The 26,251-nt window shown below is 43.4% G+C and overlaps 1 protein-coding gene across 1 annotated transcript in view; it reads right to left on the bottom strand.

The window, feature by feature from the left end:
* The window catches only part of LOC137458013 (spermatogenesis-associated protein 16-like), a 32,077-nt gene extending 6,053 nt beyond the window's left edge, over positions 1-26,024 (bottom strand). Inside the window, exons 1-2 of the mRNA XM_068169712.1 lie at positions 25,842-26,024; positions 1,366-1,530 (exon numbers count right to left, since the gene is read on the bottom strand). Coding sequence (XP_068025813.1) covers positions 1,366-1,530; positions 25,842-25,922 — 246 coding nt within the window. The 5' untranslated portion in view covers positions 25,923-26,024. The remainder of the gene's footprint in view (positions 1-1,365; positions 1,531-25,841) is intronic.
* Between the last annotated feature and the right edge of the window lie 227 nt (positions 26,025-26,251).

Here is a 26,251-nt window from a genome sequence, read left to right as displayed (position 1 = left end):
CTGAGATGCTTTGACCGTAGCTGGAAGTATCTAGCTCATTTTGCCTGCTTTTACTATCCCTTTCCTTTGGCAAACCATCTCTTTTCCCCATAATGCAGCAAAACAGAGCATAAAAACAAGGCTGCCTCTTTCTAGTGTATACTGCAAAAAGAAGCTGTAGGAAAATCCTTGCTAATCAGTCCTCAGTGTTAGAAGGAAGGCTAAAATTCAGGTCATCTGTACCATTTCCTCACTCCAGTACCCTTCCAGGTCAGGCATAGCATTGCCTCACCCTGCACCCTTCCCAAACACTTGAAAATGTTTCAGTTGCTCTTAATTCACTATCAGAAAGCCAAGGGTCAGGTCCAGCATATCCTCCTGCAAGCAGCCATCAGTCTCAGGGTTTTAAGAACTAACTAGGAGAAACTTGTCTTTAATGCCTGTAGCTGTGCTCTGTAAGGTCTATTCCAAAACATTTAGCTGGTTACAGTGAACCCAGATGATAGTTTTGGAATCACTTCCCGAATTTGTTACTCATTACAAGTAATTGGACAGTATAAGCAAAAGCATTCATAGAGAAATTGTCTCTTCTTGCTGTCCCTAGATGGGCAGCAGTCTAAGATGAGTCCCTAAAGTGACAAATGCACTCATCTGTGCAAGATGCAAAACCACTGCCCTGAGCTTCACGGAGCAGATCTGTATTTCCTTGAGTTTACCTTTGCATTTAGGTTTTTGAAGCTCAAATTCTATGTGTCCCAGCACTAGATAAAGGATGCAGAAGTCTTCTTTGGAATCTCTAAATCAATCTGCTGTGGTTGGTGCCAGCCTGCTTTCTGTGCTTGTGCAGCCAGTAAACTGAATCTTATTGGCTGGATGTTAGGAAGAAGTTCTTCATAGAAAGAGTGATTTGCCATTTTACAAAGGGAAAACAAAGGCATAGCAGGTAGATGGGTTTATTCAGAGACAGGGAGTATGTTGTAGACAGAGCCAGGAAAGAAAAGCTTTCCTCTCCTTCCCCTCCTCTCCTCAGCTTTGTCTAGATTTGGCCTGTTTGCTGCAGGTGGCTTCTGATGTTAGCTATCCTAAAGTAGCATGATCTGAATAATTGCAATCATTCTTACAGACTGACTTGGGGACGTTTGGGGGAAAAGAAGAGGTTTTAAAAATGTGCCTACAGATGAGTCATGCTGGTTCTATACAAATCACCCTTGCAGGTGATTAGCACCTCCTCTGACAAGGCACTGCAGGAGGACTTTAAAACTACTTCAGGTCTGCACATTGGGAAAATGACTTCCAGAGCAAACTGCAGCAGAGTGTTCTGCCCCATCCCTTCCCTGGCTCCCTGCCTCCAAAAGCCAAAACCAGTGTGAAGAAATCAATACTTACCAGTTGGGTATCCTCCTGACTGAGGTCCTGCAGGTAGGGGATGGTGGCTGCCTCAGCCATCACTTGCTCAAGCAGCTGGGCCTGTTCCTCGAGGTGCTGCATGCGGCCAAAGAGGCTGGCCTGCTGCAGCTTCTCTACTGCCCGTGAGCATGGGCAGCGCTTGTCCTGTTTGGTCACAAACGCAAGTCAGTTAGAAGAGAGTCATGGAAAACACAATTATCCCTTGAGTCCCTAGTGCCTTGAGGCTTATCATCACACATATATTTGTGCTGGTAATACTACACACAATATGGCATTCAGCACCTGTAAGATAAATCTGCTGACAATTTCTAGAGGGGGAAAACAAAAATACTTTCTCGCCACAATCTCTCTAGCAGCACCAGAAAAATAAATACATAGTCATAATAGATGTGAAGGGGAGACAGGAGAGAACAAACATGAATGCAATTGTTTCAGTTGGAAATGGCTTTTCCATAATCCCCTCTGTTCAATATTACCTGACTTTTATGGATTGCTTTGAAAGTTTCAGCCAAGAGGCTGAGGAGACAGTGCAGTGTGTCAGCTCATGGTTTGTTTGCAGACTAGGCAAATCCATAGTGTTCCAATACATAACCTCAGGGGACTAAAATCTGCAGAGGTGGTCTCTGATCCTCCAGGCAGCTAGGCACATGGCAAATTTGAAGCATGTGAACAGAGAGACTCAGCCAAGTGCCTGCAGACATGATTGTAGAAGCAACTTGCTTCTCTGTGCATCTTCTAACTGCCAGAGTGTACCTCCCCTTCCCCCTGCCTCTCCTTTCTTCTAGAATATTTCTCCTCTTCATCTACCTACCACTGCGGTGCCAACACTCACACTGACAGCATTTGGCTACCTTGCTTTGCTGGACCTTACATGATTCCTCTTTACTACTGTCCCAGTTTCTCTTGTCTTCAGCCAATTGATTATTTGATACATCATACTAAAATATATATGCAAAGCCATGCCTTCACTATGAGCATAGATAAGCATGAGAGCATTTGAATCCATTTACATACTATTGCTGTAGTGATCTAGACATAGAAATTGTGGTTATGTCTAGGAAGTTAACAGATCAGGAACCTGCTAGATTTGCCTCTCTGCAGATGTAAACTGTGTTCAGGCAGATAACTATTATTTTCACTGATACTTATTTATCTTTAATCAGTGATCTACTGAAGAACAGCCATAAAAGGAATAGGACCGCAGCCAAATCAGCAATTATTTTTGGGAAGCTGCTAATTTGGTTTTCCTATTGAACTCTTTACTATTATATTGAATTAATTGTTAACTAAGGTTGATCTAAAAGGGGGAAAGGGTGGGAGGGAAGCCATGGGATTTTTTTCCAGTTGTTACTTGAACAGAACAGCTGAGCAAAATGTCAGGCTTTGAAAAAGGCTGCTCTGCTCCATCTCTTTTGTTAAATCCTTACCTTTTATTTGCTTTAGGTGGTGGAGTCAGCATCACTGGAGGTGTTTAGGAAGAGACTTGATGTGGTGCTTGGTGCCATGGTTTAGTTGATTAGATGGTGTTGGATGGTAGGTTGGACTTGATGATCTCAAAGGTCTCTTCCAACCTGGTTAATTCCATTCCATTCCATTCCATTTTATGCAGGCACATTCCCATGGCCAATTACTCTTTCTGTCAAGAACTTTCTCCTCACCTCGAGCTTAAACTTCCCCTGGCACAGCTTGAGACTGTGTCCTCTTAATTCTGGTGCTGACTGCCTGGGAGAAGAGATCAACCCCCTGCTGGCTACAACCTCCCTTCAGGTAGTTGTAGAGAACAAGAAGGTCACCCCTGAGCCTCCTCTTCTCCAGGCTAAACAACCCCAGCTCCCTCAGCCTCTCCTCACAGGGCTTGTGTTCAAGGCCTCTTCCCAGCCTCGTTGCCCTTCTCTGGACACCTTCAAGTGTCTCAGTGTCCTTCTTAAATTGAGGAGGCCAGAACTGGACACAGGACTCAAGGTGTGGCCTAACCCGTGCTGAGTACAGGTGCAGATTGACTTCCCTGCCCCTGCTGGCCACACTATTTCTGATGCAGGCCAGGATGCCACTGGCACTTGATTGTGCAGAAATTTGTACTAGGCAAGGATCAAGTGTTACCAAAATGACTATCAACATAGCTCTTGTATCAAGTCTAAGGATTCAATAACAATGCTGTTCCTCTTATATATATATATATATAATAGAAGAAAACTAAACTCTAGAGAAACTACAAATACTCATGGTAGAGTTAATGAATATACTATCTATTAGAATTGTAAAATAGTGTGAAAGACCATGCACTAGAGACTGATGGCAGAAATGAAGCTAGAATCTGGGAGTTCCAGACATGAAAATAACCAGAAAAGAAAGAGCTGAACTGGTGTTTCCATCAGCTAAAGGAGAGAATCAGGCACTGCACAGGAAAAAGACCTCTGGTCAGCAGTTCTCTGGAGTATTGCTGATAGCTCCAGTCAGCTGTGTTTGGAGAGGTTAATTTAAACCCAAGCACCATGGAGCAGAGAAGCCAGCACGGTAGGAGATACCTCTTTGGAGAGAAGTGTTGTTTGATTAGTCTATTAATGAAAATGCCAAGAGCATATTATTCTCCTCAATAAACATAATGCAGGGCTCAAGTCCAAAGAGAGCAAGCAACTGAAAAGGGAAAAAGAGATAAAAGACAATGATAACAGAAGGGCCATTGTGTACAAATAGGTACGAATAAGAGTAGGCTGGCAATTAAGCTTCTGACAATTCAGGCTGAAGGTCTACAGTGTGTTTCACCAAACTGAGAGCAGGCAGAAAGCCCAACTAGTTCTTAGATGGATTTTACTCCATTTATGACTAGGATATTGGGTGACACAAAGGTGGATAATAACATGTTACTTGACTTGAGGAGCCAGGAGAGGCCTGCCAAGCCTCCCTTCTCATGAATTACTGTTGAGCCACCTCTAAGAAGGGAGACTGGGACAACCTTCTTACAAACTAGTTTTATCACTTGAAGAGTCCTTTTCTGAGGACCTGACTTAGTATTAGTAGGAGACATCAGCAAGAAAAAAGGATTTCTGTGATCTCTGATACGTGAAATTGTATGTGTGACACAGTCTAGTTAGCATGGCACTAAAGCAAGGAACAAAATGGAGCCCCATCTCCACCTGATCATCAGTGTTTGAAAGCCAGAGAGCTGTGTCCCCAGGTAGAGCTGTGTGCATTAAAAGAAGAAGCAATCAGTTACTGAAAGAGAAAGAGAGCTCTTATCAACATGAAATAGGCTCACAACATTTTAGATGCAGCAAAAGGTTTTTCTTCGCTATTCTTGAAATCAGCCCCAAACCTTTCAGTGCAAGCACTAAGAAATGAGTATATTGAGTTATCAGCTAAGAAAGCAGGGAAAAATCCTCTCTCATCACCCTGTGTCTGTTGGGGGCTTCTCCAACCATGAAGAAAGTAAAGGCAAAAAGAAAACAATTGTTTCTCTGCTTGACTGTCCAGAAAAATATGAGGGCATGCTACGTAGCTATGGGAAGCAAATTGGGCATCTGTGCCAACGTGCACTCTGTGGACAGAGCAATGCTAGTTAAGTTTATAGTAGGGTGGAAGTCAATAAATCAATAACCCACAGCAGACTTTTTTGGAAGGGATTAGAGGAGGCTGAACATTGTCGGAGGTGGCGTTTCAGTGACAATGGAAAATGCAGAAAGAGAAAGTAAAGAACTGCTGCTGGCAGGAGAAAAATTCTGCAGGGAGCTGAACCACATGGTGAGAATTACATGAACTACAGCAGAATTCAAGAGGCTACTAAGCTGCAGTAAACAAACCAAACCATAATAAAGGGGCCAAGCAATCACATGAAGATGAAACAAACTCATGTAGGCAGAGTGAAGGTTAAGTAAAGAGCAAATTTAAATGGAGACTTCATTGTCAATGAGTTGGTAGCAAAGGAATCAACAAATTCAGGATATGAAGGCATAGCTGCATCCTGGTTAGATATGTAGTAACATATTAACCATAGAATCATAGAATGGTTTGGGCTGGAAGAGACCCTAAAGATCACCTAGTTCCAACCCTATGCCATGAGCACAGATACCTCCTACTAGACTAGGTTGCTCAAGGCCCCTTCAACCTGGCTTTGACCCAGCTTGGAGCCTCCACAACTGCTCCAGACAACCTGTTCCAGTGCCTCGCCACTCTGTGCAGCTTTGCACCAGTCCAGGCAGATGATGTCAATTGCTCTTCCCTTATCTGTCAACACTGCTACTCCACCCTAGAAGACCACCAAATTTGTCAGTCATCATTTGCCCATGGTGGAGCCACACTGGTTAACACAAATCACCTCCTCATTTTTCATATGACTAGCAGAGTATCCAGGAGGATTTGCTCCATGACCTGGCCAGGCACAGAGGTGAGACTGACTGGCCTGTGGCTCCCTGCCTGTTCTTTTCTTTTAACCTTTTTGAAAATGGGGGTTATGTTTTTCCCTTTTTCAGTCCCTGGGTACTTCACTGACTTTTCAAATATGATGGAAAGTGGCTTAGCAACTTCATCTGCCAGTTCCCTCAGGAACTGCATAGAGATCTTGTCAGGTCTTACACACCTTCAGATTCTTAGGGTGGTCTCCAACCTGATCTTCACTTACAGTGGGTGGTTTTTAATTTCCTCACTTCCTGCTTTTACCTTTTGTAACTGTGGTTAGAGCCTTTTTTGGTGAAAACTACAGCAAGAGTTGTTGAGTACCTCAGCATTCTCCTTACCCCAGGGGAACAGGTCCCCTCTTTCCTTCTGGAGTGGGCTCACATCTTCCCTAGTCTTCCTTTTATCATCGACATGCTTTTCTTGTTGCCATTGATGTTCATACCCAGATTTAAATCGAGCTGGGCTTTAGCTTTCTTGACCTGATCTCTGTCTACTTGTCTACTCTGGCTCTTCTGATTGCTTCTTAAGACAATAAATGACTACATTTTGATACTGTCACTTTCTGGACAGGCTTCATTCCTGTGGTCTGGTCACCTTTTTGGTTTTTTTTTTTTTTTTGGGGGGGGGGGTGGATTTGGAGGGGGCAGGGCTGGGTGGGAGCTGATAATTTCCATCCAATTTGCTCCAATCCCACCTTTGGCCATCAAGCCTCCACCTGATGGTAACCCATCTTCACTTGTGCAGAAATGGCACAAAGCTGTGGTTGGAGCACATGAAGTTTTTCCTTACCTCTCTCTCACAGCAGTGATCTGTGAAATCAGTTCATACACAACATCATTTTTGTTCTGGCCTGTCCCCAAGGCTGAGATCCCTTTCCCTAACTTTCCTGTTGTCTCTCACTCTCCTGCCTTCCCTTATGCTTCAACATTTCTCCTCACTTCTTCCGTCCAGGGACCTCAGAGGAACATCTATTCATCCAAACTGTTGCTGGGGAAAGAACAGTACTGGCTTGTGGGTTGGGCAACAAGATTTGCCTTCAGCACCAGAAAGGATTGTGCAGGTTTAGAAAGGCAGGTAGAGTTGGGAGAACAAAGTACAAGACTTCTCTCTCTACTGAGATGTGATAGTAACAGCTGTGCCTGAACATAAATGTGGTAGCAATGCTGCCCAAGGCCTGCTGCTACTGTATTACTAGTATAGTTTCTGACACTGATGCAGCCTGCATCCAGTATGGCCTAGCTTTGAAGACCTAAGTGGCCTATACACACATTTATTTGTGCATAAGCACACACACACATATAGCTATAAAGTGTTTGGACTCATCTGAATGAAGGGGAAAATAGTTTCAGATTATTAGGATGTCACTCAGTATGTTTTGGCATGCTGCAGATCAAGAAGTTACACTTGTATTGAAATCTAAGACATGCAAAACTGGTTTAAAGGATGCCATTAGTTACTGTTTAGTTTGGCTGAGTCTTGAGAGGGATGTGCTATCTGCATTTATTAAAGTAATGCAAAGAAAGATCAATTTCCATGGACAGAAAAGCCATGGAAATGTCAAAGGCCAGCAGTTGGCAATACCATGACATTGAACTCTGCTCCATTTGCTCTGTTTTAGGAATATAAAACCCTACCTATAATCCTTACCTAAGCACTTAACTTCTAAAAAGAGCAAAACATACAATCAAAAGCTGGAAGGAAAGAGGCTACCAATCAGCAATCCAAGCTAAATACTCAGCTGAGGTATAGAAACTATGTACCTGAATCATTAAAGAAAGGTTTCTATGTGACACAAGTTTCATGAGCTATTGAAAGATATAACTTAAGATAGCAAAATGCTTTCCTTTGGAGTATAGATTTACCTGACCAGCAGATCCAAGCAGATGAGGCCCTCCACAGGCAAATAGAAGCGGCTTCCAGGTCACAAGCCCTGGTCCTCATGGGTGATTTCAACCACCCGGACATCTGCTGGAGGGACAGCACAGCAAGGCACCAGCAATCCAGGATGTTCCTGGACTGCATAGAAGACAACTTCCTCCTCCAAATGGTAGAGGAACCAACAAGAAATGGTGCTGTGCTGGACCTTGTTCTCACCAACAGGGAAGGGCTGGTAAGCAATGTGAGGCTCAGAGACAGCCTTGGCTGCAGTGACCATGAAGCAGTTGAATTGAATCTCCTCAGGGCAATCAGGAGGAAGTATTCCAAGCTTAGACCCTAGGCTTTAGGCGTGCAGACTTTGATGGCTTCAGGGATCTGCTAGCCAAAGTGTCCTGGGACAAAGCCCTGGAGGGAAGAGGGACCCAGGACAGCTGGTCAGTATTCAAGGACCACCTCCTCTGTGTCCAGGAGCTCTATATACCAACAAAGAGAAAAGCAGGTAAGAACGCTAGGAGGCCTGCCTGGATGGGCAAGGAGCTACTGGACACACTATTACTTAAAAGGAAACTCTACAGGCAGTGGAGAGAAGGACAGCTAGAACAGGGAGAAGATAAGGAAGCTGCCCCAGCAGCAAGAGTCCTGGTTAGGAAAGCCAAAGCAGAGTTTGAATTGAATCTAGCCAGGGAGATTAAAGGGAACACTAAGAACTTCTACAGGGATATGAATGGGAAGAAGAAGCCTAGGGAAGGTGTGGGCCCCCTCAGAAAGGAAACTGGTGACATGGCCACAAGTGATGAGGAAAAGGCTGAGGTACTTAATAACTTCTTTACCTCAGTCTTCACTGCAAGGGCCTCCAGCCACACTCCTGATGTTATGGAAGACAATGCCAGGGACGGGAAGGAAGAACTGCCCATGGTAAGTGAAGAGCAGGTTGGTGATCACCTGAAGAACCTGAAAGTGTTCAAGTCCATGGGACCCGACGGGATACACCCACGGGTGCTGAGAGAACTGGCAGAGGAGGTTGCTAAACCCCTCTCTATTCTATTTCAAAAGTCATGGCAGTCTGGGGCAGTCCCCACAGACTGGAAAAGGGGAAACATTGCTCCCATTTTCAAACAGGGTAAGAAGGAGGAACCAGGGAACTCCAGGCCAGTCAGTCTCACCTCTGTGCCTGGAAAGATCATGGAGCAGATCCTCCTGGAGTCACTACTCGCTCAAAAGAATAGTGAAGAGGTGATTTGGAACAGTCAGCATGGCTTTGCCAAGGGCAAATCCTGCCTGACCAACCTGGTGGCCTTCTATGAGCAGGTGACAAAATTAATAGCTGAGGGGAGAGCAACTGATGTCATTTACCTGGAGCTGAGCAAAGCCTTGGACACTGTCCCGCACCACATCCTGGTCTCCAAACTGGTGACACATGGGTGTGAGGGGTGACCACTAGATGGATAAGGAACTGGCTTGATGGCTGCACCCAAAGAGTGGCTGTCAATGGGTCCATGTCCCAGTGGAGGCCAGGGACAAGTGGAGTTCCTCAGGGATCAGTCCTGGGACCAGGCTTGTTCAACATCTTTGTGGGTGCCATGGACAGTGGCATTGAGTGCACCCTCAGCAGGTTTGCTGATGACACCAAGCTGTGTGGTGCAGCAGACACGCTGGAGGGAAGGGAGGCCATCCAGAGGGACCTTGACAGGCTGGAGAGGTGGGCACAAGCCAACCTCAGGAGGTTCAACAAGACCAAGTGCAGGGTCCTGCAGCTGGGTCGAGGCAATCCCAGGCACAAATCCAGGCTGGGCAGGGACTGGCTGGAAAGCAGCCCTGAGGAGAGAGACTTGGGGGTGCTGGTGGACAAAAAGCTCAACATGAGCTCTCAGTGTGCACTTGCAGCCCACAAAGCCAATCAGATCCTGGGCTGCATCAGAAGTGTGGCCAGCAGAGCAAGGGAGGTGATCCTCCCCCTCTGCTCAGTTCTGGGGAGACCCCACCTGGAGTACTGCCTCCAGTTCTGGAGCCCCTATTACAAGAGGGATGTGGAGGTGCTGGAACGCGTCCAGAGAAGGGCCACAAGGATGATCAGAGGGCTGGAGCACCTCTCCTGTGAGGACAGACTGAGGGAGTTGGGGCTGTTCAGGCTGGAGAAGAGAAGGCTCCGAGGTGACCTAATTGTCGCCTTCCAGTATCTGAAGAGGGCCTACAGGAAGGCTGGGGAAGGACTTCTGAGGATCTCAGGTAGTGATAGGACTAGGGGGAATGGAATGAAGCTGGAGGTGGGGAGATTCAGGCTGGAGGTGAGGAGGAAGTTCTTCCCCATGAGAGTGGTGAAGCCCTGGAATGGGTTGTCCAGGGAGGTGGTCGAGGCCCCATCCCTGAAGGTGTTTAAGAACAGGCTGGATGAGGCTCAGGGCAGGCTGATCTAGTGTGGGGTGTCCCTGCCCATGGCAGGGGGGTTGGAACTAGCTGATCCTTGTGGTCCCTTCCAACCCTGACTGATACTGTGATACTATTCCTGACAATTTATCAATTGCTTTTCTCACTTTTGTGTAACTGTGGTTAAAATCTAACATGAAAGTCTTCTTCACAGATTCTTTGTGGACCTCACAGTCTACAGTTAGGACTCATAATTTAAAGCCTTTATCTAGTACTTCATTCATGTATAAAACAACAACAACAACAAGAACAGTGTAACTCCAATACACATAAACATGGATTTGTTCATTAGCAATGCTCCTTCTGTAACTACTGTTAGAGCACCTTAGGGAATTAAATACTTAATTCTAAGCATTTGAGAGGGACAGATTCTCAGCTGTGTTGTCTGAACTTGCTGAAAACAAAGCACATAGAACAGAATAAAGCAGGTTGGAAGAGACCTTTAAGATCATCATGTCCAACCTACCATCCAACACCACCTAATCAACTAAACCATACAACCAAGCACCCCATCCAGTCTCCTCCTCCTAAACACCTCCAATGATGGTGACTTCACCACCTCCCAAATTGCCTCATGTCTGATGTGAAGTGGTCAACCCACTAAATAAATATTATAAATGCAAGAGGAAAATCTGATCTCCAGAAACCCTCACACTGCTCTCCCAGGGAACTTCATCAAGATTTTATCTTCATCCTTTCCTCACAATTTACCCATAATATTTAACTTCTTAGCTGCTGTTTGGCTACACTTGTACAAGTGATAATGAAACAGCTTGTGATAGTCAGTGGCTAAAGACAATTGTGTTTGGATAGTTTCAATCTATTTTGGGGAAAAAAGAGATCTCTACATTTGCAATGCATTAAAGCAACAAAATCATTAAGTTAACACGGGAGACAGAAAATTGAGGGAAAAATAACCTGATATTCATATTCTAGGTTACATGACCTGCCTTAACAGATGACATCATGGCCTGGAAAGGATTTTACCTGGTACAGGTCAGCACAAATGATTGCTGCAATTAAACTAACCTGAGCATGGTGTTCAGCACACAAATGTCTTAAGAGAGTCTGGACAGTGGTATGAAATGGGGGCAAACAGTGCCAGGATTCCTTGTGTCACCTTCTCTTTGTGTTTGGGGCCTCTGAGAAAACGGTGAGTGAAAAGTATTTGAGAAGAGATCTATAAAATGCTGTTCACCACATCAATGTCAGTATAAATTGTATTTGATTTATAAGGGCATTTTGCTAGCAGGAATACTTAGGGAGGTCATTCTGACTAAATAGCATCCAAAAGAAGATTTATGCATTTCAAGCTTTAGATCATTGTGTAGTGGTGAGACATGATTGCATACAACTTCCAATTTCATCCTTCTTTTGGGGCAGTTCTCAGGGAAAAACAAACCCAAACAACATCCAAACCAGCAATCATTTATCCTTAAGCACAATTTGCTGCCTACTTCATACATATACAAAATAATTCAAGGCAGCACACAATATGCATGTGACAGGTTCCCAGAGGACACCAGTGCAGGTTCATATTGTTTGCATTTGCAGGCATAAATTCATCGGTGACTCTCATGCTAGATGACTTGAAAAACTCTGCAATAATAACTGCTATAGAGAGCATTCACTTATTCAGTGTTTTAGCTGCATTTTCTTCCTGTGTTATTTCCTGCAATACCTATAGGATCTTGTTATTTAGAGATGCTGTCACTACTGTCCCCATACAACAGCATTGCTACTGGAAATACCAAGAAAATGCTGATTTGCAGGGTTTTCTCCACAGAACAGATTGTAACAGCCTACAGAAACTCTCAATAAAATAGGACTGACCTAACTATGCCCTGGAGAGCAATGGTTAAATAATAATATACATACATAATGTCATTATTATACTGACTTCTACAGATGTGATATTACCTAGGCTAGATGTGGAAGGAAAAAACAAGACAGCTGTTAATGAAAGGGGAAAGTAGCCATATCACTTCTGCAATCAGGCAAAGATCTTAAATCAACATTGAACAACATGTATACATGATTGTCAGTCTCACAGCTGCCCTCTCAAACACCCCTGAAGCAAGCATTTCATAAATAAAAGAGCAAAACAGCTCCTAGATCAAACTTCTTGCTATTCACAGAAGATTTGATTTGACATGGACAGAAAAAATAAAAACAATTAAAAAAGCTTACTCTAAACAAAGCCTTCTCTATACAACCTCTTGTCACCCAAACCTGTCAAGTCAAGGCCAGGTTTGGATGTGGCTGAGAGCAACCTGATCTAGTGGGAGGTGCCCCTGCCCATGGCAGGGAGGTTGGAACTAGATGATCCTTGAGGTCCCTTCCAACCCTAACAATTCTAAGACCTTGTTATTAGTTCTTTAGGAAGCCATGGGACACCAGCAGTGAATGGTAGGTTAAAGTCATGCATGAGTTGCACTGCTGCTGAAGGAGGATTCAAACATAATCTGGCCTGCACTGGAAACTTTTCAAGTTATCTACCTCTGCAAGCTGCAAGACAGGCAGCAATGCACTCCTGTACTATGACTTGGTATACAGAGGTGTTGTATTTGTAATAGAATTCTTGAGGGCACATAACCCCCACATAAAATCAGGTTAAAGGCATTCTGAGCAGTCATTGCAGCAATCAACATATGGTTTTCAAACTGGTTTTTGACAAATAAAATGGAGGCTCTTAGCACCTGCTGAAAGAAATCTCTCTAGTGGGACAGGATCAGCTTTGGTATATTGCTTTTGTTCTGTGAAACATCTGGATCATTTTTCTACTGATTCCTAGTCCAAACTTCTCTCTTTCAGCTCTGTAGTGATGGAATGACCAGACAGAAAATCTGCTTTTGCTCAAGTTATGCCCCAATGTCTTCACCAAGTCCCTAAGCCATCTACAACGTGGGTTTTTAAAGGTGATGTTTGGTTCAAAAGAAGAAAATACAAAACTATTAAGGAAGCTATAATGGAAGATACAAACCCTTAGTGTCCTTCAGATTTAGTATGTCATAGAACCATAGAATTGTTAGGCTTGGAAGGGACCTCAAGGATCATCCAGTTCCAAACCCCCCACCATGGGCAGGGACACCTCACACTAGATCAGGTTGCCCAGAGCCACATCCATCTTAAAAGCCTCTAGGGATGAGGCTTCTACCACCTCCCTGGGCAACCTGTCCCAGTGTCTCACCACCCTCATGGTGAAAAACTTCTTCCTAACAATCAATCTGAATCTACCCATTCCTATTTTTCTCCCATTCCTCCTAGTCCTATCACTACCTGACACCCTAAAAAGTCCCTCACCAGCTTTCTTGTAGGCCCCCTTAAGATACTATTCATTTAGAAGATACTATTTGATTGCTCCAATGATATCATTGTGTAAGGCATGCAAAATGAGCTGAAGACAGAGTGATGGTAAAACATCAGGCAGGGGCTAAAAACCAGGATTTTCCTGTGCTTCTTTCTTGGGGAAATGTAAATGGCTCAGAGCTTATATACCAAACTTGTACCTCATGTCCTATCAGATGTTATTATGTGCACCAGATACAGCTTTATGTGCTGCATCAATCTCTTAAATAGACTCAGCTCCTCAAGTTATGCAATGTACCACAAATAAGACACCAGCTTCTTCTGATTTCATGAAAGCCAGTGCTCTTAAGGCAATATAATCTAATGCAGGGTGAAACAGGCAGATCAAGTGAAACTTATCAGCTAAATAACACCTTTAGTTCAAGTGCACCACAAGAAGCAAAACCTTTACAATCCTTGGACATTCTACCTTAATCCATTGGTATCTGGGATGTCCAAGATACTGAATGGAACACACCAGCTTACAAGAAAACAGAGAAATCCAAGCCTGTGAGGAAGGGCAATGACTGTCCCTGGCAGTGTGATGTTAGGATGGAACTAAGCTAACTGCTAAAAACAGAGAAGGAATCAAGAAGAGGAGAGCTTCTGATGTGAACAGGAAGACAGACACAAAATAACTGTTACACCTTATGACAGGAATCTGAAAACCATTGCACAGCCTCTGAATTCTGTGCTGACTGCAGGAGCTGGGCACAGATACCTTCCACAACGTTTCCCGAGCACCAAGGCCCTGTGCATTAAGCAAGCAAAGATGCCCCACTGGCTGCCTCAAGTGTGCTGGCTGGGCAAAGTCCACCTTTCTCTGACCAACTAGGAAGTCAAATCCATACAGAATAAATATTCCCTGTCTCCTAGCTCTGAATCCACCTCGCAAGGCAGAACGGATGATGGCAGAGCCATGGCAGTCCATAGAAATGCTTCAGGAAAGCTTCCACTCAGCATCTCCAGGACTTTATTTTAACCTTCAGTGCAAAAGAAAACTGATCTTCTCCTTTGCAAGGCTCTGGGTGCCACTGACAGCTGAGATGATTTATTTACAGGAGCCATCAGAAACTCCAGCCTGTGCTTCTCAATGGTTCATTTTTATTCAAGCACACAAAGTAAAATGGGTTGCACATTAGGCTCTCCTGCTGGCTTAAATCATGAAATAATTGCCTTGAGATTGATCATGACCTTGCCTTGTGCTTCTCTAAATACCTCTGAAATACTCTTCTAAAGTCAGCCAGCTCAAAACAACCTATTCTCCCAACTAAAAGGAGCCTAATATTAGTAACAAGCTTTCCTTTTCACTAACAGCCAAAACGTTGCCACTCCCAGTCTGATAATGTCTGCAGATGAAACCATCCAGCAACATTTAAGCACTGTTTATCAAGTGGAGACTTGACAGGGATTCCCATCAAGTCTTCCTGGCTAGGTACAAAGGAGACCTTTGAAAGAAATTGGGTGATAAATTTCTCTGGTCTAGAGGGGCTTCATATTGTACCCTAATGTATTCCTTTAACACATCATTGAGATGCTTCTCCTATAGCATCAGTCATCACTAATGGCCTAAGACCTCTCCTATCTTCCACACAGCATTCATCAGAACTGGCTCTTCTCAACATTTCTGTCCCTTTTCTGACCAAGTTACTGATTGCCCTCTGATGTCATTATCATCAAAACATGACAGCAACAGACTTAGCTGTTGAAAAAGAAGATTAGAATCTTGAAAGCAGAATTCTGTTCCTTGTCTTTGGTTTCAGCCAGTAGCTGTGCAAAGCTGCTTCCAGATTGCAGAGTTCCTCACCTCTCAGTCTGTGTTTCTGGGGTAGCAAGCAGCTGCTCAGAAACTCCACCAGTACAACTGGCTTGCAGCAACCTTTCCCTTGGCATCCAAATGCAAGAAACCTCACTTTTAATGCACTACATGTGCAAACTCATCATTGCTTCACTCTGGAGAAGTATAAATGGCTTGCACTGCCAGTAACACAGGTCTCTTAAGGAAGGGAACAGAGGCACTTAGGTAGGTCTCTACTTCCTCCTTCCAGAGCATGAGGACCAGCAGAAGAGGCTTTCCCAGGAGTGCCTTTGCATATCCACAGGATGGCTCCCAGAAAGCTGCCAGAATAAATTACCTTCTGCCGCTTCCAAACCTTTCCCTGGTACAGGCTGCAGTTTTAGCACAAGAAGTCTACAACCTGTTTCTGACGGGAATGATGCAAAACTGAAAGAAGAGCTTCCTAGGTTCTCACTTCACCCTTGCTGCTATGTCCCAGAGGAGGACACAGCCATTCTTCAGCCACATTTGCCAAGCAAAATGTACTTGGTATTGCCAGTACCTGTCCTACGCTTCAAACCAAAGAGTAATGCCACCCTTCTGGTATAACTGACACAATACAGAGGAGCTGGTCGTTATAAATCACAATGTCCTGATAAAAAGAAAAGGAACATTTCTGTGGCACACACAATTCACAGCACATTTATATGGGCATTTTTCAAGAGCTGAAAAGGTATATGGACAGAGGGTGAGGAAGGATAAGTGACATAGAGTACTGCGTGATGCACTCCCAGGATGTCTGTTCTGAGCGCAGACAATTTCTGAAAGCATTTTAAAGCTCATGGTTACTTCAAGTTCACACTGAAACCTTCAGACCTTTCCCCTCTTCCTTGCTGGTCTTTGTGTCCTCCTTCCTGATTTCATGCCATTTCTAAGCTAGTTACAAACTTTCTTGGGCTTCTTGTTACTATTCAAGAATTACATGTACTAATTGTGCAATACATTAGTGTAGTAAGTAATAATAATTGACATCAAGTTTCCAATTGGTGTGATTGTTGACATGAAATATGCTGCAGAACACAGCAATCATAGAATGGTTTTGGTTGGAAAAGATCATCAAGTCCAGCCATCGACGTAACACCACCATGGCCACTAAATCACATCCTGAAGTGCCATGTCCACACATTTCTTGAGCACCTCCAGGGACAGGGACTCCACCACCTAACCTGTTCCAATGCCTGACCACTTTTTCCATACAGAAAGTTTTCCTAATATCCAATCTAAATGTCCCCTGGCACAGTTTCAGGGCATTTCATCTCATCATATCACCTGATACTAGAGAGAAAGAGTGGTTGTAGAGAGCAACGAGGTCCCCCCTCAGCCTCCTCTTGTCCAGACTAAACAATTCCAGTTCCCTCAGCCATTCCTCACAAGACTTGTGATCTGGACCCCTCACCACCTTCGTTTCCCTTCTCTGGACACACTCCAGCAATTCAATGGCCTTGTAGTCGGGCACCCACAACAGAGCACAGTATTTGGATGTGTGGCCTCACCTCTCTAGACAGTAAAAAGAGCTGATTCTGGTTTAGGTTTTTAGCAGGACTTAATCAGCATGACAGGAAAAGTTTCTATGAGCATATCAACTTTGATGTCTGAAGAACCTTTATTTCCAAACAATTGTTTTATTTCATTTCTCCTGTGCCATTTTTGATGGCTTTGTTGTCATTAGTACTTCAAATAAGATTTCATAATTGAGATTCTTAACTTTGCCAACCCTTGGAAGGCCACTTCAGTCATCAACCTCACCATGACTTTCCTGAGAGTACCATGGAAGGGGAGCATTAAAGAAGGTGGGAAAATCTATTGGCCATTGGAATGGGCTGCCCAGGGAGGCGGTGGAGCCACCGTCACAGGAGGTGTTTAGGAAGAGCCTGGGTGGGGTGCTTGGTGCCAGGGTTTAGTTGATTAGATGGTGTTGGATGATAGGTTGGACTTGATGATCTCAAAGGTCTCTTCCAACCTGGTTAATGCTATTCTACTCTGAAATCAGTACACTGTGGTTCCCAAAATAGGAATGGTGTCACTGAGGCCTTGCACCACATGGCATGTTTCTCCAAAGCTCCATCACACCATCTCTCTTTTGGAAGGAAATTTAGCAGCTGGTGTACTGCTCCTGCTGTTCAAGCCAGCCCTGACAGTCTCAGACAGTTTGTCACTTCTGTGGGAAAGGTGAAAGCAACAGACACATCCCCACAAACCCTTACACGCAATGAATCTGCCTGCTCCACCTTCAGACTTCTAGAAGAGAAGAAAGCTCCACATGGGTAACCCCAAGGCAGACAAATGCCAGGCTGCAGTTAATGCTCTCTGCCAGGCTTCAAACTGCTCATATTTACTGCTGGTGAGAGATGAGCAGGGTAATGACAAAAGTGTAAAATAAAACTCCACTTCAAGTCAGAGTAAGGTAGCAGCAAGTACTGAGCAAGTACAGAGCAAGTATGCTCTGACAACTTCAATGAGTCTGCCCAAATGGTTACACATGTAGCAAGATCTGAAAGTAAATCCAAGTCGATGGTCCTAAGGAGTAAGTGTAATCACTATTTTATCTCCATTTAAGTGATACATTAGGACAGGAGGAACACCACTGTGTTCCTAGCTGCACAAACAGATATCTAACAGCGGTACCATTTTATGCACACTCCCTAGTAAGCTGCTATGAAAGTGCCAAAAAATGTAGCAAAGGAATTAAATAATGGACAAGGCCTGAATTTTATTCAAAGCTTTCCAAACCACAAAAACAAAGCCAAAAGAAAGCATAAATTCCGTAGTGTTTGAAATTCCTTGGCACTGTGGATTCCTGAAGTCCTGTACTCTGATCTCCTCTTTATTACTCATCCACAAAACATCTAGCAATTGTTATTACAAGTCCCATCCATTGCAGTATTCAACTTAAATTCAATATACACTGCAAGGTCATGATCCCACTGGTGAGGAAAATCTGTGTCTGGTACAGCCTGCTTCATTTAAGGCTTAGATCTCTTGACCTACTACAAAAATGAGACTCATGAAAGGCACGCTCAGATGTCAGAAAGAGCAGACTCAGCATGAGAGGGGAAGTCTACCTAGCACCCAAATGGTTTCATTGCCTGCCAGACTCTATTTACGAAGCCCCTCTGATGTTAGCGTGCCGGAAGCAAACCCCTCCAGTTATCTGATGTCAGAGTTGAAATTAGTCCTTTGGATCAAACAATGACAACAAAGAAATATTGAAGCCAAGCTGTGTGGGCATTAGACCTGCCACTGGCTACAGCAAGTCCACAACCTTTGGAATCACTTCAATTTGACTCAATAATATTTGCTAAGTTGAGTTGTGCTTTGACTTTGTCGTGCTGCACCAGCAAATGCAGTAACTGGAATAATGCTATTTTGCAGAAGGTAAATAGCACCTTCTGGGCTGAATGTCTACTGCTAATGGTGAAGTCAGAGTGACACAGCCCAACAGGTGGCATTACTACATTAGAGAGAACCTTATATTCTTAAAGCTTGGAAGCAGTCAGGTACTTGCACTGGGAAGACATGGCTCTTCAAAAAATGACACTTCATCTCACTCCACTTTGCTTTGCTGTTTTCCTTCCTCTCCTCTAATTAGTTTCCTTTTTAGCATCTGAAATGGAGTGATTGCTTCAGCTCACATGCAGTGGGATACTTCAAATTGTTTACATCTCAATGCTGGCAAGAGCAGACAGGATTTGTCAAACAAACCTCATAAGGCACGTACTCCTGATGTATTGGGTTGATTAATACTAACTGTATCACTCCTGCTGTCTCACCATCCTTGTCTCTTGCTGCATACTGTCCAGATAAGGATTGCCATGAGCTAACAAATCTAGACCGGTTACATCACTCATCAGAAGGTAGAAATTGGCACAGACTGTCTAGTTATCAGCTAGCAACAGCATACTATTGCCTCAGTCTCCTGATTTGCCAAGGCAGTTCTTTTTCACACAATCTTAGAATCATTTAGGTTGGAGAAGAGTTTTAAGGTAACAGAGTCCTGGCACTACTGAGCACACCACTAAACCACATCTCTCAGCACCACTTCTACATGTCTGTTAAATACCTCCAGAGACAGTGACTCCACCACTTCCCTCTGCAGCCTCTTCCAGGGCTTCAGAACCCCTTTTGGGAAGAAACTTCTCCTAAAATCCAACCTAAACCTCCCCTGGCAAAACATGAGGCCATTTCCTCTTGTTTCTTGGAGTAAGAGACTGATTCCCAGTTTGCTCTAATCTCCTTTCAGGTAGTTGTAGGAGAGCAAGAAAGTCTCCCCTGAAACTTCTTTACTCCAGACCACATGATTCCAGTTCCCTCAGATTTGTTGCTTTTCTACAGATGTACTCCAGCACCTTAACAGCCTTCTTGTAGTGAGGGGCTCAAAACCTAACACAGTATTCGAGGTGCAGCCTCACCAGCTTTCCAGACACTCTTCCCCACTGTCATATTGATCTCTGCCTCACTGGCCTTCTCCTTGATTCTTACCCATAAACTTGATTCTGTCATCACCACCATTAATCTCTAGGAAATGAAAACACTCCCTAATGTACAGGGCTACCTCACCACCTCATCTTTCTTGCTCATACCTCTGAAGAGTTTATAGCCATCCAAAGGAGCTCTGCAGTTATGAAACTCATCCCATCATGTTTCCATGATGACAACTATGCCATAGTTTTCCTGACGCCTAGCAGCTTCCAGCTCTTCCTGTTTGTTGCCTGTGCTGCAGGTATTGGTGTAGATGCACTTCAGCTGGGCTATTGATCCTGACACCTTTCAAGGGGGAGAAGCCCTCATTCCTATGTGAGCACGCTCAAATGCTTCTGTGCTTTCTAATCCATCAACAACCCTTGTGTCTTTGCTGCTGCATGGATCTCCATCCTCCACTGAGACAGCAGACCAAAGGACCTTTCCAGCACACCGTCCCTCAAATATTGGCATGCCACCCCGAGGCTTATCTCTAGCAAAGCTGCTTTTATCCCTTTCCTCCTTCAAATCCAGTTTAAACCTCTTTCAGAGAGCCCTGCCAACTCCTGATCCTTTCCCCACTTTAAGACAGGTGTACCCCATCTCTTGCCAGCAGGTCTGGTGTCATTTAAACCGACCCACCAGCAAAAAACATCTCACATTCTGCCGGTGACAACAGGAGCAGAGCCAGGTATTGATCTGATGGGTCTTCCTGTTTTCTCCTTCATAATTTCCTGCAACTGGAAAGAGAAGAGCACTACTTGTGCTTCTGATCCCTTAATCACTCCATAAGCCAAGAAGATGAAGGAATTGCAGTATACTCTGGATGCAAAAGGACATCCTCCCAGCTCTCTGCCCTACAGTCAGAACAGACTGGTTGTGTTTCACAGAAATCAAGGTGGTTTTCTCTCTCTGCACTGACTCTTGCATGAGGATAAATATTACAGATTCTCAAGGATATTCCTTTCCTGTCAGCACAGGAAGATGATCTTTTGACCTTTTTACACCCAGAACTCTCATGAGGGAGGCATTGGAGGGGGCCCATAAAAGGCAAACCCTTCCTTCTACCATCTCCAAAGCTCACAAAACAGAAGTCAGTTGTACCCTCATACCGAGTGGCATCTTTCCTGTTAGCTACACAATTTCCACCTCCCCAAGATGAAGAAATACTTTCAAGCCAGTCTTCTGCAGCAAAGTACCACTTATGAACAGTTATCAGGAATAAAGGTTCACAATCTGGCCTTGTTAACTCATCTAGAAGGGACAAAATTAGAATTAGGCTGTGAGCAAGGCTGCTGGGATTTGTAAGCCACACTGGGAATGCAAGGAGACTTCAGAGTAAAAACACAGCCACCGTGGGTTATGCTGTTCTCCCTGAGAAACAATGGTAGAGGCCATAACAGGAATGAAAATGGTGAGTGCATAATAAAGGGTGGAAGACACATTTGATAAATGGAGACTAAAGAATAGCATTTTCAAACACTTAGGGACTGTATCTGACACTCCCATTGCTAGGGGTGGGAGCTGAGCCAAAATGGTTATACTCAAAAGGAAGAGACAGTTTGGAACTGTTAAATGGAAATGTTTTGTACTAAACGTGTAATTAAATTGTGGAACACTCTCTCACTGTAAAATACCAAGTCCAATAGCTGAGGGGGATGTAAAGAATACCTAGATATTGTAGACATTATGCATGTAGACATGCAATGCATCATACCAAATTACTCTAAAACAGTGTACTAGTCCTTGTCAGTAGCACAGCGAAATACATCTTCCTGTTCAGGACATGGTGTTACCAACCAGTGGTGGATACAGTAAAACTGGTCCCTAGGTGTACATGTCCTTAACTGGCAAAGAAAGAAAGAAATTATGATAGACCCCATTTTTTCACATTCTAAGGCACCCCACAGGTGCTGCTGATTTTTCCCCCCTTAAATAGCTGGTGCTACCACCATCATTGATTGGCAGATAATCTAATTAGGTGCTGGTTTATGTGATTCATATACCTAATATTCTGAGTACTACATTAAAAAAGAAATACAACTTAATTTTTCATAGGGCATTGGTTTGTTTTGCTACACAGCAAACAGCTGATTACATGGAAGGCACAGCTTTGATTGGCTGTAAAAATTAGGATCTCATTGTACTGTGCAATAGCTTGTCAAATACAGCTGAAGAAAACAGGCTGCATATACATAAACACATAAAATCCCCAGGGGAGAAATTATCACCGTATTTGGGCATTTTTTGTTGAATCTTTGTGCTGAATCTCACAAATCACATCCAGTCTTGAATACCAACAGCTTAAACAGGAAAAAATGTTCTTCAGAAACTATTTATAATACACATTTCTTAAAATGTTAACTTTCAGGTTTGCACCAAGATTTAATGTAACTGGCACGAGACTTTTAAGTCAAGGCTCTCTCGTATCTCTAGGCTACATACAGTGATCCACAGAAGTGCTGGATTTGTTGTTTACATAGACGTGATGCAGCTGTAGTTCTGTGGAAGTCAAAATCACACCAGTGAAAACAAAGGAATCAGGCCCATATTGATTAAGCAGATTAAAATCATTCCTTTAGAAGTTCAGGAAATGCTTAATAAACACCTGATAAGCAGGAACAAACAGTTTTCTCCTGGACTAGCTACCTAATTTAAAATGTATATGCCCTGGGTATCTCTAAAATCTAATGCAGAACAAGTTTGTTGTATTTGTGAACAACATGAAGGGCAAAAGGATTTTATAGAGTTTTGTCATATCTGAACAGTGCATCAGTGATTGCAGTCATTGTTAAAACTCTGTAGCTACCTGCAACTAAACAATACTCTCACAATACATACAGTAGCAGGGCATCATAAATCTAGGCATACAGAAGTTTAAGACTTGAAGATCTAAGGAAAGAAAAAAATTCTTTGGCAGAAGAGAAAATATTTGTAGAGACTTTCTATACAAAGCCAAGACCTCTCCCCTTCCAATTGCCTCTAGAAAGCACAAAGAATGTTCTATGTGCTCTACCTTTCACAAACAGGTAGTAATATTTGTTAGATTCTTTTAGAACCTATTCCATCCAAATTGGTGCCTCTGCAGACCCTCAGCAGCTGGGGTTTGTGCCAGGAAAGAAAGAAGTGCAGCAGGTAAGCTGTAAAACCACACACGTAGCAAATCAATTCTGCACTGACTTGGGCAGCAGAGCACTGGGAGGAAGCTGTCATGGGAAGGCCAAAGCTGGGGCCCCATTGCTATGGAATAATTTCACTGTGTTGTAAACCTGCCACACACAAGGAAGCAGAGAGACCAGAGATACATCCCAAATGAACCCAATCCACAGAATCCCTCCTTCATAAAGTGCCCATCAATGCTGCAGCTGGAATCTGCCCAAGTCAGGATGGTTTCATGCTTCAAGAGAAGCGGACACAAGGGTGCAGATGCAGAAAAGAAGAGCGGCATGATGGTGGCCTTTATTGTTCAAAAGGCTGCATCAACTGAAAATATTTCTCCAGCAAGTGTCAGGACTTCTGATTTCATTAGAAAATTCAATGGATTTAATGTGTTGATGTGCATGATTACTCTCTCTGTTTTCAGTTTTCAGTCTGTGAGCCGTACATTTACAAATGTAAAACAGCAGAAGTATTTTGCCATTTGGAAGACATCAACATCTACAGCAGCTTGGTCTTCATTTGCCCTGCATCTTTTCCTATCCTTTAGTCTTCAGAGTGGACAGAGAGTGCTACCAGGTTGCAGGGGTGACATTTTGCTTATGCACAGGACAGATGACAATAAAAAAGACAATATAGCTATATACTTGGCAAACGTGGATTTTTTTTCCCTTTGCTGTATGAGTGGTTCAGCTTCACAGAGTGATGATTTTCCATTTGCTTTTTAAAAGCTAGAATTGTCTTGAAGCTATCTAGCCATTAAATTTCCTCAGTACATATATGAATTCACAGATAATATAACTAGAAGAGAATGGAAAAAAATAGCACAGTTTGATTTCTTTTTTGTTGCTGTTGACTTGTTTCCAGATCTCTTCTTGTGTTTCTAACAGTTTCAGCTGGAATATACAAAGATAATGATGTACACTGCTAAGGTACCTAAAGAGATTTCCTATTACAAGGAGCCTTAGACAAACATAATGAGTCTGCAAGTAATTTCTCACTGGAAGTGAACAGTTCCAGAGTCCTTAAGTGTGGGATTGTTTTGTCACGATGGCCAAACCCATCACAAGTACCTAACCTGATAAAGGGCATAATGACTACATAATTATGTCCAGAAAACTATTTACACTCACCAATGCAATCTACTGTAAGATCAGCCAAGGCTATCACCAGATGTTCCTTGTCCCACATGCCACGGCTTGACTGTACTGTAATTAATTCAGCCGAAAAGTCTCTGCAAGAACTGTGTTTCCAGCATAATTTCAAGCTTGCTTTCAAATACCAGAAATCATTGCTGATTTCTTAGAACACCCCAGACAGATGTGAAACTCTTCAGTTAAAGCATGCCACATAAAAATCACATTTATAAGCATTAAAAGAGTATTCTCAAAGTTACGATTACAGCTAGACCTTTGGGGTTCAGGGACTTCACACATACAGCATGGAGGCTTCAGGCCTTATTATTTAAAGCATTTCTCCTAGACCATGCTGCAAGTGCAGTGACACAAAAGAAATTCAAGTTTCTGCACCAAGCTGCAGTAGTATTTATCCAGTTAGCCATCCACAGTATGAACAAACAAACCAATCAACATTTCCCACAGTATTTTACAACTCATCCTTCATTTCTTTATAGCATACCAGACCAAAGACCCACTATACTCTTACTGTGAAGAAAGATGCCTTTAGTTACATAAAGTTTGAAGTCCATTTCAAAGGGAATTTTATCAGAGTCAGATACTCACAAGCATGAAGTTAAGATACAAATAAAACAGAACATATTTTACCATAATATACCACTTTGCTGCAACATCTGCAGAAAGAACACACTGAAATGCACTTCCAAACTACTCTAAACCTAGTTCTGGACAATACCAGCCTGAGACAAAATGAGGTTTGTTACAAAATATGGTTCTGGTTTCCAGAGGTATTGACCACTAACACCTATATTTAACTTCAGGTAGATTTGTGTTCAGCATGGCTGAAAATTGGGCTCTAACTTAGAGAAGTCTTTTAGCCTGGGTATCATCCCCTTAAGTACCACCCACAAATTATATACTGATAGTTCTTCCCATAGGAAAATCTTCCTTTGGAATATTTTAAGATAGAAGCACAGGCCAATGGCAGCCCTCTTACAAGCTGCATACTCATGCAAGGAGGGGAAGGAAGGATTTCTTTGGAATCTTCTAATTGACCTCAGTGGAATTGGGCCTGGACCCCTTGAAACAGTTATGAAAAGTAGTTATGAAGCATGAATAGTACCCAATCTAAAACATTAATGTCTAGGTAATATTAAAAGTAACTTGTTTAAAAATAGCAGGAAGGGGAGGAGCAGGAGCTCAGCTGCAGTAAAGACTAAATTACTCCGAGTTTCTGTTGGTCTTTTTTGTCATTAGTCTTTAAACAGTTGCAGAAACAGAAACTGCTGTTTTTCATCAGACTTCTTCTTCCCCAGCACTGAGCCAAGCATTAGTAATACACTTAATTTTCACCTCAGTACCACACTACCCTAGTTTTTAGACTAATGTGCCAGCATATCACAGCTTCATCCTTTCTCAGGAGTGACACAGGTAAGTAAAGACATTGCAAAAGTTAAAAAGAAAGCCTCTCAAATGAATGCATTTTGCAGGAAGCAAGCAGGAAGGTATCCAAAGCCAGAGGATGCGTTCAGAAGAAGGATTCAATCCCAAGATGTCACAAAATGTTCTCCATCAACACAGCATGGCAGAAACCTCTCCTTAATGCTACAACAGATGCTCTAAATACACCACTTAAGAGCTGGATCTGGGAACGTGCAAATCTACCCATAGTGCGAGAGCCCACACTGTGTGAAGGGCACAGCTGCCAGAGAAGTTAAGAGCTTCTAAAAATCCTGTTTAATTTGTTACCAATCAAATCCAAGGAAGATAATAAGAAGCTCAACCAAGTCTTAAAAACGCCTTCCTTCCACCCTCCCCGGACTTACCTTTACTCCAAACTTTTGTCTGCCTGCACCATTCCAACAGCACAACAGGACAGGGAATGGGGGGCTGCAGTCAGTTATCATTACAAGTTGCCTCTGCTGCTCCTGCCTCCTCAGGAGAAGAGCTCCTCAGACTCTCCCCCTGCTCAAACATAGCATCTCTTTCACAGCAGTCAGTCCTCCACAAACCGCTCCAGCCCCACCAGTATACCTGTTCCAGCACAACTCCTCTCTCTATAAGTCCACAAGTCTTGCCAGGAGTCTGCTTCAGTGCAGACTTCCCCCAGAATCATGGCCTCCAGGTGTTCAGGCACCTGCTCCAACATTACATTCCCCACAGGTGCTGCTGATTTTCCCACTCTTAAATAGATGGTGCTACCACCATCACTGATTGGCTCAGCCATGGTCAGAGG

This window comes from Melanerpes formicivorus, unplaced genomic scaffold, assembly GCF_026170545.1.
Source record: "Melanerpes formicivorus ecotype bairdi unplaced genomic scaffold, bMelFor1.0.p_v2 SCAF_216, whole genome shotgun sequence".
Taxonomy (NCBI): domain Eukaryota; kingdom Metazoa; phylum Chordata; class Aves; order Piciformes; family Picidae; genus Melanerpes; species Melanerpes formicivorus.
The sequence above is the reverse complement of the archived record's forward strand: the minus strand, read 5'-3'. Positions and strand labels throughout refer to the sequence as shown.